The sequence below is a fragment of the Tenrec ecaudatus genome, chromosome 6, assembly GCF_050624435.1.
Source record: "Tenrec ecaudatus isolate mTenEca1 chromosome 6, mTenEca1.hap1, whole genome shotgun sequence".
NCBI classification, from domain to species: domain Eukaryota; kingdom Metazoa; phylum Chordata; class Mammalia; order Afrosoricida; family Tenrecidae; genus Tenrec; species Tenrec ecaudatus.
The window spans coordinates 104,459,323-104,474,638 of NC_134535.1; the positions used below are offsets into that span (position 1 = coordinate 104,459,323).

A 15,316-nucleotide genomic window follows, 5' to 3' on the forward strand; every position below is an offset into this window, starting at 1 on the left:
TTGCTGACAGAATGAAGCAATATTAGTAATAGTGCCTTACGTTTTTCATAGGGCTTTAGAGTTCACCGAGTATTTTCACACAGATTATCTCTGTGCACATCTCTGCAGCCCTGCAAACGAGGCCTGGTAGATAATCAGACAGAATATATGGCTAGCCCAGAGCCAGCATATCTGTTTTTCTGAATGTGCCCTAAACGAGACACAGAACTGAAAACACATATATACACACCTGCACCTATACACACGTACACACACACACACACACCATCACTACCAACAACAGTAACAACCAAAGCATCTGTGCAGAAAACGACTGCGTGTGCCCTTCCTTGTCTCCTCTTGATCCCCATAGTGGTAGGAGGCCAGCTCCCACACGTACTCTAATATGAAATGGGACGGAGCTTAAAAACAAAGGCCTGGAAATGAGAAGGGCATGTGCTCTCCCGGGGCTGGGACCTCCGAAGCAGGGAGTGGAGGGACTGGTGCTCCTTTGGGCCAGGCACACGTTCCCTTTCCTTCCTCAGCCTCCAACAGGGGATGAGCCTGTGGGCTCTGCGTGCTTCTTCATCGTATGTCTAGTCCCTGTCACACTGTACAGGCCCCGTTAGGATCCTCGCCATCTGCCGTGCAGCAGGGTAGATCCTTCTGCCCTCGCTCAGGTCATCTTTCACCTGGTGCAAGAGCCCACGACTCTGATCGTTGGACATTTTCCACCGGATAAAGTCCAAGCCCCTTACCCCCAGCCTCAGGCAAACACTCCATTTTCATCTCACCACATGGCCAGTTGTCTGGAGCGGGGACTGGCCCCTTAGCCTTCTTTTCTGCCTTTCTACCAGCTGCTCACGCAGTTTCAAATGCCCCTCCTCTCTGAACAGTTGAACCCCATCCCATGCCCAAGGGCTGAATTAGTCTTGACTCTTCAAATGTTAGCGTGTGGTTTCTCGTTCGGGAAGCTTCTCCAGACCTCCCCTGGTGAAGCTGAAGGTGCCACAAAGTACCTTCTCCAAACTCCAATGTGAAATGTGAAGTCAGAGTGGGTCCCTCTCCTCCTTCATCCCGTGAGCTCTCTGACGACAGCGCCTGTCTTGGCACCAAGAGCACACGATCTGGGCCCGGGGAGGGGCTCCTGTCAACATGGGTCGGCTGAGCATTTGCCTTTACTTCATCAGGACCTCAGTCACGGTAAAAAGGATTGGCCTGGGGACACCCAGTCTGCTTGTTAGCTCGTGATGTCTTTGACGGGAGGTGTAGAACTCAGAACTAAGTCTCTTCTTTATCCAGCAAGCCTGCCGTTCACTCAGGGAACGGGCGTTCCTAGCACTTTGTGGTCATGGAGAGGACAAACTGTTTGCTTTTGGTTTTCATTACATAAATGTAGACAGAACGATAGACTAAGGATTCTATAGAGTCAATTCTATGTGAACATGAAACAAGGTGGAGTCTAGCCACTTGTCTAAGGAGGGATGGCCAAAGGCGTGGTCCCTACTAAACTGCCAGCACCTGCTTTAGTGACATCTGTGAACAACCTATTTATGCTTTAAATAGATATATGGAATGTTATAAGGGCTGTAAGAGCCCCCAATAAAAGAATTTTTTTAAAAGTCTGTATGCTTTTCTTTGTAGTTGCTGGTACTAGGGGGCTTCAAAAGGTTCATGGAAAAATTCCATTATCTTTCCAATTCCATTTTATTCCCACATTTTTTGATGCCTCCTCTTATATATGAAACGACCTTTTTCATTGCCATTGAGTCAATGCTGACCCATAGCAACCTTATAGGACAAGGTAGGGCTAGTCCCCTGAGTTTCCGAGATGGTAACTCTTTATGAAAGCAGAAGTCCCATCTTTCTCCCGAGGAGCTGATTGATGGTTTCAAATTGCCAACCTTGGGAGAGCAGCCCAGCATGTAACCATGACATCAGCGGGGCTCCTGAAGTAATCGCTAGGAGGTCGACAGTATGCTGCCATGGAGAACGGTGTTTATATCTATTTCTTTGATCACCACATGCATATGACAAGTGGTGATGACCAATCTTGTAAGAATCACATGGTCTCTCAGCCTATGTTTCACAGTTGGAAATTGTCTGTTTTCAGCTACCAATAGAATGTTGTTTATTCATATGAGTGGATTATGCCAGAATTTAATCTATTTTCTATAGGGTGTGTATGTGTGAGAGAAGTCAATAGAATTTGTGCTATTAACTATAAGCCATAGAACCCCAAAATTTCTTTTGTGTTTTCTAAATTTGTTAAGAAAATTCACAGTCATTCTCTGATCTTTTCTGCCATTCAAACCACAAGGAACAGATTTGAAAAAGATTAAGGACAGCATTTAATTTGATAATTAATGTTACAGAGAAAAATAGAACTTGAACATGCAAGGTAATGGAGAAAGAATGTGGCCAAATTGGATATTTTTAATTTAGTGAATTTTATTTTTGTGGTACTTATTTGAGAAATGAGAATGATTTAAAATTCTAAAACCTAACTAAGGCACATTTTAAAAATAATAAACCCAGGCCATGTATTTTTTGATGTGTGTGCAAAAATGAAAATAATGTTTGGATTATTTATATTACTAGTCTTTAGCGGCAGAATATTCAGAATTGTCCTAAGCATATAAAGTTATTAGCATGTGAATGACTTCCATTTTGTTGTTTTGCTTTTCCATTACACCACACTGCCTGTCAGATTTCCACACTGTATTGGTCCTGCGTGTACACAGACCGGAAGTGATAGCTTTGAGAATATGTAACTATGATGCCCATAGTGATTGGTTGTGATTCCTGCATCACTTTGGCTATCGAAACGACACATCACAAATAAGTAACAATTGTGCAAGGCCAGCTGCAGCAGTGACGGGCATTTATCTCATTCTGTATATTTTCTTTCTTTTTTTGGCCGAGATAAATCATTTTATCACTGTAGGAAAGGGCAGGTCTCTCTCTATGTATGTAACATTAGTAATACAACATAAGAAAAAAGTAGGGGAGACAACAAAACAAAAACCCCACAGAGAGATCTGGATGATTCTGTTCTAACCTGTTCATAAAAAGGTCCTGCATCAGAAATTCACAATTCTATCCACTAATAAAAATGTATTTAGACATGTACAGAAGTGGGGAGTTTGTTTTAAAATTGCTTGTTTTTTCTTTTTTGTAAAAATATATTAAAGGTGAATAGAAATCCTCTCTACCTGTCCCTTATCCAGTTCCCAGCTCTCTGCTCGGGAGTGGGCACCAAGGCAAACCTTGGTCACTATCATCTCTATCCATTTTCAAAGACCAGGTCACTCACACCCACAGCCTTCGGGCCTCTTCTGATGCATGGTGACCCGATAGGGCCAAGTGGAACTGTCCCTGTGGGTTTCTGAGGCTGTCACTCTTTATGGGAGTAGAAAGCCCGCCTTTCTCCCATGGAGTAGCTGCTGGTTTCAAACTGCAGACTTTGTGGCTCACAGCCCAGTGCTTAACCACTGAGCCACCAGGGCCCCTTAGCTATCATTAAGGGGTATTTAATTGCCATGGGAATACTGACTTGATTTTTTTTATAGACTGCACTGGCTATGCGCTGCTTTAGTTCACCCCCACCAATGGAGAGGGTTCGTTTTAGCTGAATCTCAAAAATTACTTGAAAAGGATGTTACTGTGGGGATTCAAGCATTGGCTGGGGAATGGAGTAGATGAACTTGAAATGTTCTTTATAGTCATGAGTTTCAAGAGTTTGTAACACACGAGACTGTGTGGGGGGGACCTAAAGATGCTGGTCTCCTTAGTTACAGTGTTTTTGTTTGGTTGTTTTTTCGTAGACTGCCTTTTCAAGGTGTGCCCCATGAACCGGTATTCTGCCCAGAAGCAATATTGGAAAGCCAAGCAGGCCAAACAAGGGAACCACACAGAAGCAGCCTTGCTGAAGAAGTTACAGGTAGGGCAGAGCTTTCATCTACCTGGGCGAGGCTGGGCGGACGACAGCAAGAACGATCTCGGAGCTTCCTAACTTTGAGTCTTACCTGACACGCCGAGTGGGCTAGATGTGCCAACACGTTGAGAGTGGATGACAGCTTTAAGGTCAGGGTGTGACCATTTTCCCCCGGTGTGTGACACATTCTTGCTAATTTGTGCATGTGCCTGGTGCAGTCAAATCTTCACATCAAAGTGAAACTTACTCTGAAACTGTTGGAATAGCACATATGGGCCTTTTTTGCTGGGCATCACGCTCTATTGCTTTTTCACCCTGAAAAACTCTAGAAGGAAGATAATTTGTTGTTTCTGTTTTGGCTGACTGTAAATTTGATAGCACTAAAACTTTTTTTATAATCATTTATTTGGGGGCTAGTACAACTCTTATCACAATCCAAACATACATACATGTGTCAAGCACATTTGTACATTTGTTGTCCTCATCATTCTCAAAATATTTGCTTTCTACTTGAGCCCTTGGATCAAGCTCACTTTTTCCTTCCTCCCCTCTCCCCTCTCCCTCATGTACCCTTGATAATTTATACATTGTTTTGTCATGTCTTACCCTCTCTGATGTCTCCCTTCACCCACTTTTCTGTTGTCTGTCCCCCAGGGAGGAGGTTATATGTAAATCCTTATAATTGGCTCCCACTTTCTACCCCACCCTCCCGGTATCACCACTTTCACCATTGATCCTAAAGGGATCATCCATCCTGGATTCCCTGTGTTTCCAGTTCCTATCAGTACCAGTGTACATCCTTTGGTCTAGCCAGATTTGTAAGGTAGAATTGGGATCAGGATAGTGGGTGGGTGGGGGAGGAAACATTTAAGAACTAGAGGAAAGTTGCATGTTTCATTGTTACACTGCACCCTGACTGACTCATCTCCTCCTCGTGACCCTTCTATAAGGGGATGCCCAGTTGCTTACAGATGGGCTTTGGGTCCCCAATCTGCACTTCCCCTTCTTCACAATGGTATGATTTTTTTATTCTTTTATGCCTGAGACCTGATCCCTTTGACACCTCATGATCACACAGCCTGGTGTGCTTCCATGTGGACATTGTTGCTTCTGTGCTAGATGGCTGCTTGTTTATCTTCGAGCTTTTAAGACCCCAGATGGATAGCACTAAATTTTATGTGTTATTAAAACTCCTGTTTTTTTCAGAATCGAAACGGTATTTTGAGACATTGAAATTTACTTATCATCCAGGTTGGTTTTTCTAGCCACAGTTGTTCTTACAGTGATCCTCTATGACCAAAGGGTTGGTGCATTTCGTAAATGTCAAGCATACGAGTGGCCTAGGATGCTGTGCTGAGTTTCCTTTAAGCATTAAAATGTAGTAATGATCACACTGTTTTAATAATTTGTTTTAATTATCTACTCTCCGTGTTCTCAACCTCTCAAAGCATCCTAAATAAAATAGCCAGTCTATTTTTTCATGGTCTCATTCTTTGTCCCTAGAGCACAGCTTGACAGACATAGGTGTTTAATAATGTACTTATATTCTTGTTAATGATTGACCTTGGTGTACGATGTTTACGATGTTTCCACACTGACTGCTTAATAATCATTTTTATAGCATGCTGCAGAACTGGAACAAAAACAGAATGAATCAGAGAATAAGAAACTGTTGGGAGAAATTGTTAAGTACAGTAATGTAATACAAGTAAGTCTCTAAAGAATTTATGTTCTTCTAAGAAAAGTGCATTTGGTTTGAATGCTAAATTGTATCAAAATCTTTGGAGAGAGCAGTTTGCTATTTGGTGGGAATCACTGATAAGGTGATACATGCAGTTGGTATCAAGCATACCGTTTTACATATTTGGCACAAGCCTACTGGGTATATAGAAGTAATTTAACTGGATATATTCAAAATTAGACATTATTGTTATCTTTGAACAACAAAGGATGAGGAAACAACTTCTAAAGGATAGTCGTAAAATAGCCCTTTTTGATTAAATGGGACTAATTTATAACTAATATGGAATTTTATCCTTCCGTTTTAGAAAGAGGGAAGTTTCAAATGGCACTTTTCAGTGGAAATTACCCTTGGGTTGTTATTGCAATTTCAATGCGTATGCATACTCTGATTGATCTTATCTGCATTCCTTTCTTGTGCTTCATTTGATGACTTTGGCTTTTTCTATGCGTATGTGTTAATATGCGCCCCACCTTGTTCCCAAGAGAATGTCAGATATCTTTAAAAATACACACCACAAAACAGATAAAAAGGAAGCCAGCATATAAGGCAGCTCAGTCCGAGAGGCATTGACGGTCGGCTGCAGAAGTGAGGCATGTTTCTACGGTCCGTGCCGCAAAGCTCCACAGCCGTGTTGGATGTCTTTCTGTTGCTCCTTCCCCATAAGGAAAAGATGACATGCTACCGCATTCACACACAAAGTCCTTGACATGGTGCCCGGTCACCGTTACCAGGAATAAGGCCAGGCTTCTCTGTCAGCACGTACAGAAGAGGGCACTCTTCCTGACGGCACCTACTACACTGAGGCTTTTGAAAATAATGTTCCCTGATGTTTTGTCATTGGCCATTGGGAAAGGGCCAGGACAGTCGAAGCGGTTCTCTGATGGGGCAAGAGGGGGGAGCCAGGGTTTGCAGCCCCCTGGATATTTGATTTAGTGATGACAGGTAATACAGAACCTGCTCCTTGGTTTGGGGCTACATGTTCCTTGGACTGAACAAGGTTTCTCAACCTGTGGGTCGCGACCCCTTTGGGGGTCAAATGACCTTTCCACGGGTCGCCCGATTCATAACAGTAGCAAAATTACAATTATGAAGTAGCATCGAAAATAATTGTATGGTTGGGGGCTCACCACAACATGAGCAACTGTACGAAAGGTCACGGCTTTAGGAAAGTTGAGGACTACTGGACAAAGCTAAACCGAACCAAACTTACAGCCAGTGTGACTTATAAGACTGTAGAACTTCCCCATAGGTTTCCCAGGCTGTGATTTTAAAACAGGCAGACCCCTAGATCTTTCTCCCATGGAGAGGCTGGTGGGTTAGAACCACTGACCTTTTGGTTCGCATCTGAGCCCTTTAACCACTGTGTCACAAAGACTCTGTCCTTTGGGCAATACCCCAAACAGATTGTTTCTCTCCCCGAAGTTTGGTTAGGTCTTACGTCGCAGCAATTGGAGCTTATGCTCCTTCTCATGCACCTGAAGTGCAGGTGCCTGTGTGGTCCGGAAGGGGCCAAGTCAGGGCCTTTAATGTTATGGAGGCCAGAGGTCTGGGGTCAGTCCCCGACAGCTCTCTTGAGTCTCTGGTAAAATGAAGATCAAGGGTATGACACTGACCTGTTTCAAAGATGGGGAAATATTTTTCAACTAAAGAACTGTTTGTTTGTTTTTTGTGAGCTAAATTTCCTTTTACATTTTGGGTTTTAAAAGGTATTTCTTTATGACGTGATTATAAAAACAGACAAGAGGATGTCTTGTTTAGCTTTTCCTTCCTCGGTTGCGCCTGAAGTCTCCAGCACTCTATTTACTTCCTATAGCTTTGGAGCCGAAGTCTCCCAAGGTTAATACACACAGCTGCTAATGGGCAGTTTAGCAGCTTGGGTCCACCTGCCGGTGCTTGGGCGGAAAGGCCTGATGAGCCGGGGCCAAAGCATAACAGCCAGCCGCCCAGCCCTCCGTGGAAAGCTCTGTTGGATGCAGTTCTGTCTGCTCCATCTTGGGTTGCGCTGAGCAGAGTGGATTCAGCGATAACCGGAAGAGGCAGCCAAACCAACACTGCGAGAGATTCGTGCCCTGACCTTCAAACACGCTGAGAAGAATGGCCCCTGGGGCACTCTGGCGAACTTGCTGAGCCGGTTTAGGATTCACTTTGTAAGTGAAAGCCAGCTGGCCTCCTCAGGGAGGCGGAGTGTGGGCATGCACACAGGTGGGCATCGTTGATACGACCCACCCGGCTGGAACACCACCCCAGTGCCTCTGTGCTGCTTTAGTTGCTTCTGTGTTTGGAGCTGAGCCGGGACTGCCAATAGAAGTAGTTTCAGGGGACAGCTGCTGGTCTTCTTGCGAAAGGCAGATAAACCTCATTCAGAAGTGTCCCTCATGTGACCCCTTTCTGGAAAAGAGGAGTTGGGGGGTGCAGGTTGAGGGGTAAACGAAAGAGGACAAGATAAACAACTCAGGAAGCGGGTGAGTGGGAAGTATGAAAACACCCCCTTGGTTGGTCTCCCCTTAAGGCTTGTTGTGCGGGTGCATAAGAATGTGTGCCTCAACACATCAATGTCATCAACAGAGGAGATGAAAGAAAACAAGTGGTCATGCCATCTTTCCCCTACAGCTGCTGCATATAAAAAGCAATAAATACCTGACCGTCAACAAGAGATTGCCCGCTTTACTGGAGAAGAACGCCATGCGAGTGTCCTTGGATGCTGCGGGCAACGAAGGGTCTTGGTTCTATGTTCATCCCTTCTGGAAGCTGAGAAGTGAGGGCGACAATGTAAGTAAAAGAGAAAAGTGGGCTCCCAAAGAAAACTGTTCTTTATTAACAGGAGACTCCAGAAAGTAGCAAAAAAAAAAAAATTGCATCTTTCATTTGGCAAGACATTATTTGTAAGTTAATTACATCCATAGGTTAAAAATATTTATTTATCAAGCAACTAGGTTCAGAGGTCATAAATGGACAATGTTCAGATTAATTCAAGATTATGTTTCCACCAAAACTTACATGGAAAAAACTTGTTAGTTGTCATTGAGTTAATTCCGATTCCTGGGGACCTAGCTTGCTATGGAGCAGAGCGCCTCCACAGGGTTGGTCTTGGCTGAAATCTTAATGGGAGGCCCTGAGTAATGCACAGGTTAGTGGTTTGAACCCACCCGGAGATGGGTTCTGTGGACATTACAATCCAGAAAACCCTAGAGAGCAGTTTTGCTCGGTAACTCATGGGGCCACCAGGGGTTGGAGCTGACGAGTTGGTTTAAAATTACAATAAGCAAGCGAAAACCGAACCCAGTGGATCAGCGTGTCTTGTCTCTTGGGCCACCATTGGGTCAGTTTGAACCACGAATCCTTGGGTTCGTATTGGAACACAAAGCCTTTGTACCACCTCTGACCTGTGAAAGAAGGTAGGAAAAACTTAACTAAGGCTTTCAAGAGAAGCAGAGTTTGATTCCTTGCTTAAGAAGACAAAGAGTAGCTGTAAGGGGAGTTATGCTCATGAATATGCATCTGCCTCCTTGAATGAACAGAACAGTGAATTATACTATGTTAATAGCTGCACTACAGTCAGCTACTTACAATAATCTTACTGCATGTGTACCACATGAAAATCCCAACGCCCATTGTCCTGAAGTCCATTCTGGCTCATGGTGACCCTGTATAAGAATTCCAAGGCTGTGGATTTTTACAGGAGCTGATTAGCCGCATGAAGGGAAGTTTAGGTGGGCTTGAACCCCTGACCTTGTGTTCAGCAGTTTGACACTTACGTGATAGCACTGCCATGAGGAACTTGCATCTGCTCATCAATTGATGTTGATGACAGTTTAAAAGTTGTGTGTACTATGTGTCATGCAAGTTTTGTAGTTGCTGAAATACGTTCTGCTACTTTACAGAGTAGATGATAATGGAAAAAATTATGTGTAATGATTTGGCACGATCAATAATTTAATATTTTTGCATGCTATAAATAAAGTAATCCATGACAATCCCTAGCATAGGAGTGATGCTCAGTAAATGCAGGATGAAAATGGAATACTTAATAACGTTCCTAAATAGGCCACCTTAAAAATATTGGGTCAGGTGGTCTGCAATAATAGTTGAGTTTCTTTTGTATCAACAAAAATGAAAAGCAATATAAAAGTGTAATTATTCTGATGGGGATTTTTCTCAATACTTCAGTTGCATTTTTAATATGCTGTTTAAGATTATTTCTTATCTTAGAAAAGTCTTTTTTATAGTGAATTTATTTTTCCAGTGAATTTTGAAGTCCAAATTCAATGCCACAGGATGCAAGCTTCTTGGTTTAATTTGGTTAATAAATTAACTGGTGATACCCTCCTTAGGTAAGGTTTGGCAGAAGCATGGCATGCAGGAATGCAATGCACTTAACACTTTGTGTTGGATTTATTAAAACAACAGCAGCCACAAAGCATCATTTTTTTTGGCATTCAGTGATGTGTGCCGTGAGCATGATACCTCTTTTTATTTTGGTAGATAGTTAATTGCAATCAACTCTCACTTATTCAGCGACTGATGATGTAGCTTGTGAGTAACACATATCCCTGGATGCTCTTTCTCGCGGTGCCTGTTCTGCGCCCTGGCTCCTCACCAGGAGGATCCTGTCTGTAGGTGGCCAATAAAATCAAACACCCAGAATAAACACAACCTGAGCCCCTGTTCTGGAGGAAGACCATTCAATGATTGGGTGTGTTGGGGCTTTTCCATTAGCTGTGGATGTTAGGAATATTTTCAATTTGTTGCCTTTCTATGCTTCCAAATGTTTTTACAGGGTCACAGAGAGTTGAATGTAATGAACTATTTCACATAATTAGGAAAGAAAAAAAAGCACACTCCAACACGTCATCTTGGTCAAAGTGAACACCTTACTTGTTCAAGTACAATATAGAAGTCCTCTTTATGTAGATGTGCCCAGTGAAGCATGGCTAAAACAACCTTCCACTTTGCTTTTTGCTGAAATAGCTCACTCTTCTAGTTCGCCACTGTGTGGCTTTCGTATGTGATTAAGTGTGTTGTGAAAGCACAGACACCCCCACAGCCCTGTACGTGCCGCGGATATCATTGTGATCCTCACTCTCTGTCCTAGGAAGAGGTGGCATTTTCCTAAAATACATTGGGTTTTGTTGAAGACACGGGGAAATACAGATGGTGTGTAAGAAGGGATCCACTTTCTGTTGATTTTCCTTTCAAGAGACCTCATGTTAAAGTAAAAGGAGAACATTGAAATGTGTAGGTGACTTTTATAATGATATTGAGATTTAGCGATTCAGTAAATTATGATTTAGGTTGTAATTATGCAAAAAGATCTTTTATGATCTAGATGAAATGCAAGAACGAAGCTGATGATATAGCTTTGGGGAAAAGATGCTCCTATGCCCAGAAATCAGTGGTCCTTAACATTTCAGAAACTCTTATGTGATCTGTTTTCAGGGCTCTGGGGCATGGATAGTTGTGGACAAAAATGGATTTATGCATTCTCAACTTTTAGTTGTAAAGCAAGACTTTGCTTATTCAATAGTTAAAAAGTTGCTGGGGCAGTCATGAGCCAAATATGTAAAGATTTCATATCCATTTATCTTCCCATGATTGAATATTTAATTTTTCACTTTCAATCTTGATTTAAAAGGACATTTGTTATTTACCTTGATGGCAGATTTAAAAGTGAGATGAGATCAGATATGATTTTAATGATTGTGATGACTGAGAGGCCATTTTAACTCCCAGAGAAAGGGCTTCTTCAGCTAACATGCCTTGAATTTATAGGCAAGGTCGAACTGGAACACGGAGTTTTTGGTCCTTGAAGTTCTTTTCACCATACTTAGATCCCTGCAGGAGGAGGAAAACTGCTGATGCGCAGATTCATTTTCATGTGTGAACTGAGGAGACTGTGGTTCGATCAGGAGTGTATCTCCTGGTGAGACCTGGCCACATGAATAACGCTAGTAGCTAGAGGGTTAAACTGCTCGCCACTATCATTTAGAAAGCATAATTTTATGTTCCTATCATTTGATCTGTGAATAAAAACACTCGAAGATAAAAGTGGACCTTTTTAAGATAACATGAATGAGCTCAATCACCATGGGCTTGCTTCTTTCCATCATTCTTCCTACAGCAGATTGGAGTTTGGGTTCAACAATGGAGACCAGGGGGAGGGAGTGATACTATTGCGGGTGTTTAAGATAAGCAGCCATCAGATGGCTGACGTCTAAATGATAGACTTATTTCAACAAGCTCACCCCCACCTCTCGGCTCCCTAAATCCAGATGTCATTCGAATGTTTGATAACATCTGAAATTAGAGGAAAGATCAAATTTACCAGATCTGGTGAGAATAAAAAAGTAAAATCTTTTCCATGGGCACTTGGATTCCACCATTTATGTAGACTGACTGTGTGTGTGTGTGTGTGTGTGTGTGTGAGAGAGAGAGAGAGAGAGAGAGAGAGAGTGAGAGAGAGAGAGAGAGAGAGAGAGATGCATTTTTTCTATTTGCTGTATTCATGGCTTTGGATTTTGTGTGGAGGGACAATAGAATGGAAGACTACCAAGAAAAAGATCTACATGATTATATGATCATTTATCAGAAGACACTTCACTGCAGGGACAAAAAGAATTGAACTGGACTGTGTAGGAAGGACAAATGGGCCATGCGTCAGGGCACTAACAAGGACTCTTGAATAGTTATTTTTAGCTTCAAATCTAGCACCACAGGTCTATGTAGCGCCTCACCTGCCACGTACCTGTCCTTCCTAGATTGTCGTGGGAGATAAGGTGGTTCTGATGCCAGTGAACGCAGGCCAGCCGCTGCACGCCAGCAACATCGAGCTCCTTGATAACCCAGGATGCAAAGAGGTATTTCCAAGACGCACGAGGACAGATTTGTGGACTTTTCTCCTGAAACAGAAAAATAAAATTTAATTGTACTCATGAACATGATCCCAGTTGTGCTAATTAATCAAAATACATGCAGTGAATGATTAGCTCTTGTTGTTTTCTAATAGGCCCTTGAAGATTTTTATATGAAAATCACAACTTTGTGATTGCCCCAAGTTGTTTCTTGTTCTTCTGTTACTATTTGAAACAATAGGTTCTAGCATAGAATGCAGTTTATGGTCTTCTAACTCAATATTTCATCATTAATAGGTGAATGCTGTTAATTGCAACACGAGCTGGAAAATCACCTTATTCATGAAGTTTAGTTCCTATCGAGAGGATGTGTTAAAAGGAGTAAGTATGCTCTACTCAGAATATTTGCTGAAAAAATTGAAGGTAGTTTTGCTGAACTGGTAGGTACAAAGCTCATGTAATCACTGCTGTTTCATAATTTAGAACTTTCACTACCAACCTTAAAAAGATCACTGTGAATGTTTCACTGTGAAATGAATGACAGTCATTAACGAAGTAGCTAGCAGATAGGGACACCTGTTTCTTATGCCTCTATGTTCATAATTTTTTGGGGGGTGAAATACAGCATTCTCCACTTGTTTTTCCAGGGTGATGTTGTCAGATTGTTTCACGCAGAGCAAGAGAAGTTTCTGACTTGTGATGAATATGAGAAGAAACAGCACATTTTCCTTCGTACAACCTTGCGTCAGTCAGCCACTTCTGCTACTAGTTCTAAAGCACTTTGGGAAATAGAGGTATGTACATATTTTTGGCTTTTAATACATATTTAGGGGAAAGATGGACATCACTAGACTGGTTGATACAGTCTTATTGATGTAGGTCTCGTTTATGATAGACTCATAAAATACCTAGTTTTTGATTCAATTTGCACTCCTTCATTTCAGCAACTAATTTGAAAAGATACTACTTTTTTTACTTATCCTGTCTGTCTCCCCCCTACCCCGCCCACTCTCTCTCTCCTCTCTCTCTCTCTCTCACACACACACACGTGTATGTTATATATATACTTAAAAAATTCTAGGGAAAATTCCACTATCGTTTAATTCAACTTTTCTACAAATTTTAAATATTTCCTCTGTGTGTGATTCTCTCTCTGTATGTGTTCACACGCACAAGTCTATCTGTGTCGCTGTCAGGTGCTGTCAAGCCATTTGCAACTCACCGCAGCCTCAGGTGGAACAGAACGTACCACCTTCCTGCTCGGCTCCGCGCCTCACACGTGGTCTTTTGCCTGAGAGCCTATTGTTGCAGCCACTGCGGCAGCCCATTGCATCCAGGGCTTTCCGCTCTTTTTGCTGCCGTTCCACTTTGCCAAGCAGCATGCCCTTCTGTATGTAGAGGACAACATCATAAGTATTTTAACATATAGATAGAATTTACACCTGTTTGTGTGTGCCTGATAGTTTTCTTTAGGTTGTGAACAACTGTAGTTTAATAAGGGCACATACATGGTTTTACCTGTAAAAATCCAGTGTGAAATGTCAAGAGTGATCAGATTAAAAGCCATGTATGAGCTCCACATGGCATTGGAGTGCCGATTGAGTCGGGTGACCTATTTTAGGTAAAGACAGTTATCAGAACTACGCAGTCAGCGAAGAGAACACGTAAGCCTTGTAAGGGTGCCATTTCTGTTACAGTCAGGGTGTACGCATAATTAAGAAGTTATGCATCCTCTAATTAGAAAATGCATTTCTAAACATGTTCATATGGGACTCTTATTAAGAAAACATAAGATACAGACTTTTCTTTAAAGGAGTTTTTTAATGCCAGGGGAGTTAAGATGTGCAACATCACCTATGAATAAGCCAATACCTTAAAATCCATTTTGATTTATGGCCAACCAGGCCTACAGCAGTGATTCTCAACCCTGGCACGTAATTTACTTCCCTTTTACAACACATAGTGTGTGACACTCTGTATAACACCCTATGATAAAATGTATACGTTTATGATAAAAATTACTTATTATAATGCCAACATCCTAATATAAAGAAGAGGTGGACAAAATAACTTATATCGATTTCAACACATAAATGAGTACTTTAGATGAGACAGTATTTAAACCTATCTCGATTGGATACCTTTGGATTTGCAAGACGTGGAAGAGGGTCAGAAGACATTCTGGACAAGAAGTCCAACATATGAAAGAGCAGAGGTAAAGGTGGATCCCTAAGTGACGTCAGTGTTAGGAGAAGCACCAGCAGAGCATACTTCTCTGTACATAATGAAGCATACGAGAGGGGGAAGTAATCATCCTTGAAGTAGGGATAACAAGGCAAATGACATGCTTTTGAAACGGCAGCCAAGTGAGGAAGTTGATGTGTCTGCCAGTGAGCTGAGCCTGACTCATGATCAAAAAGCAAACAACAACGCAAGTTACTGTGTGTTGATTCTGACGCATGGTGACCTTGCGTCCGTTAGCAGAACGGTGCTCTCGAGGGGTTTGGAGTGGCTTTGATCTTTCAGAGGTCGACCAGAGGTCTCACTCCAGAGGTAACTCTCAGCGGATTCAGGCCATGAATCTTTCCGTTAGTAGTGAAGATTTTCCATTTGCAATGCCCAGGGACACCGTTGATAAGTGTAACATCGGGATAATTGTCCATGTTATGACACAACTTAACATAGAGATGGACTAGTACACAGAACATGCCTTCTGTCCTGAACCCACTACATTTGAGACCCACCTTCAGCCTTGAATGCTCAGTGCTTCAGTAATGAGAGAAGCTACAGAGCAATTATGAGCTTAAG

At 42.3% G+C, this 15,316-nt stretch overlaps 1 protein-coding gene across 1 annotated transcript in view; it reads left to right on the plus strand.

The window, feature by feature from the left end:
• ITPR2 (inositol 1,4,5-trisphosphate receptor type 2) overlaps positions 1-15,316 on the plus strand; it is a 590,339-nt gene that overhangs the window by 129,451 nt on the left and 445,572 nt on the right. Inside the window, exons 3-8 of the mRNA XM_075551968.1 lie at positions 3,807-3,922; positions 5,538-5,624; positions 8,271-8,429; positions 12,416-12,514; positions 12,806-12,889; positions 13,156-13,302. Of these exons, the coding sequence (XP_075408083.1) occupies positions 3,807-3,922; positions 5,538-5,624; positions 8,271-8,429; positions 12,416-12,514; positions 12,806-12,889; positions 13,156-13,302 (692 nt within the window). The remainder of the gene's footprint in view (positions 1-3,806; positions 3,923-5,537; positions 5,625-8,270; positions 8,430-12,415; positions 12,515-12,805; positions 12,890-13,155; positions 13,303-15,316) is intronic.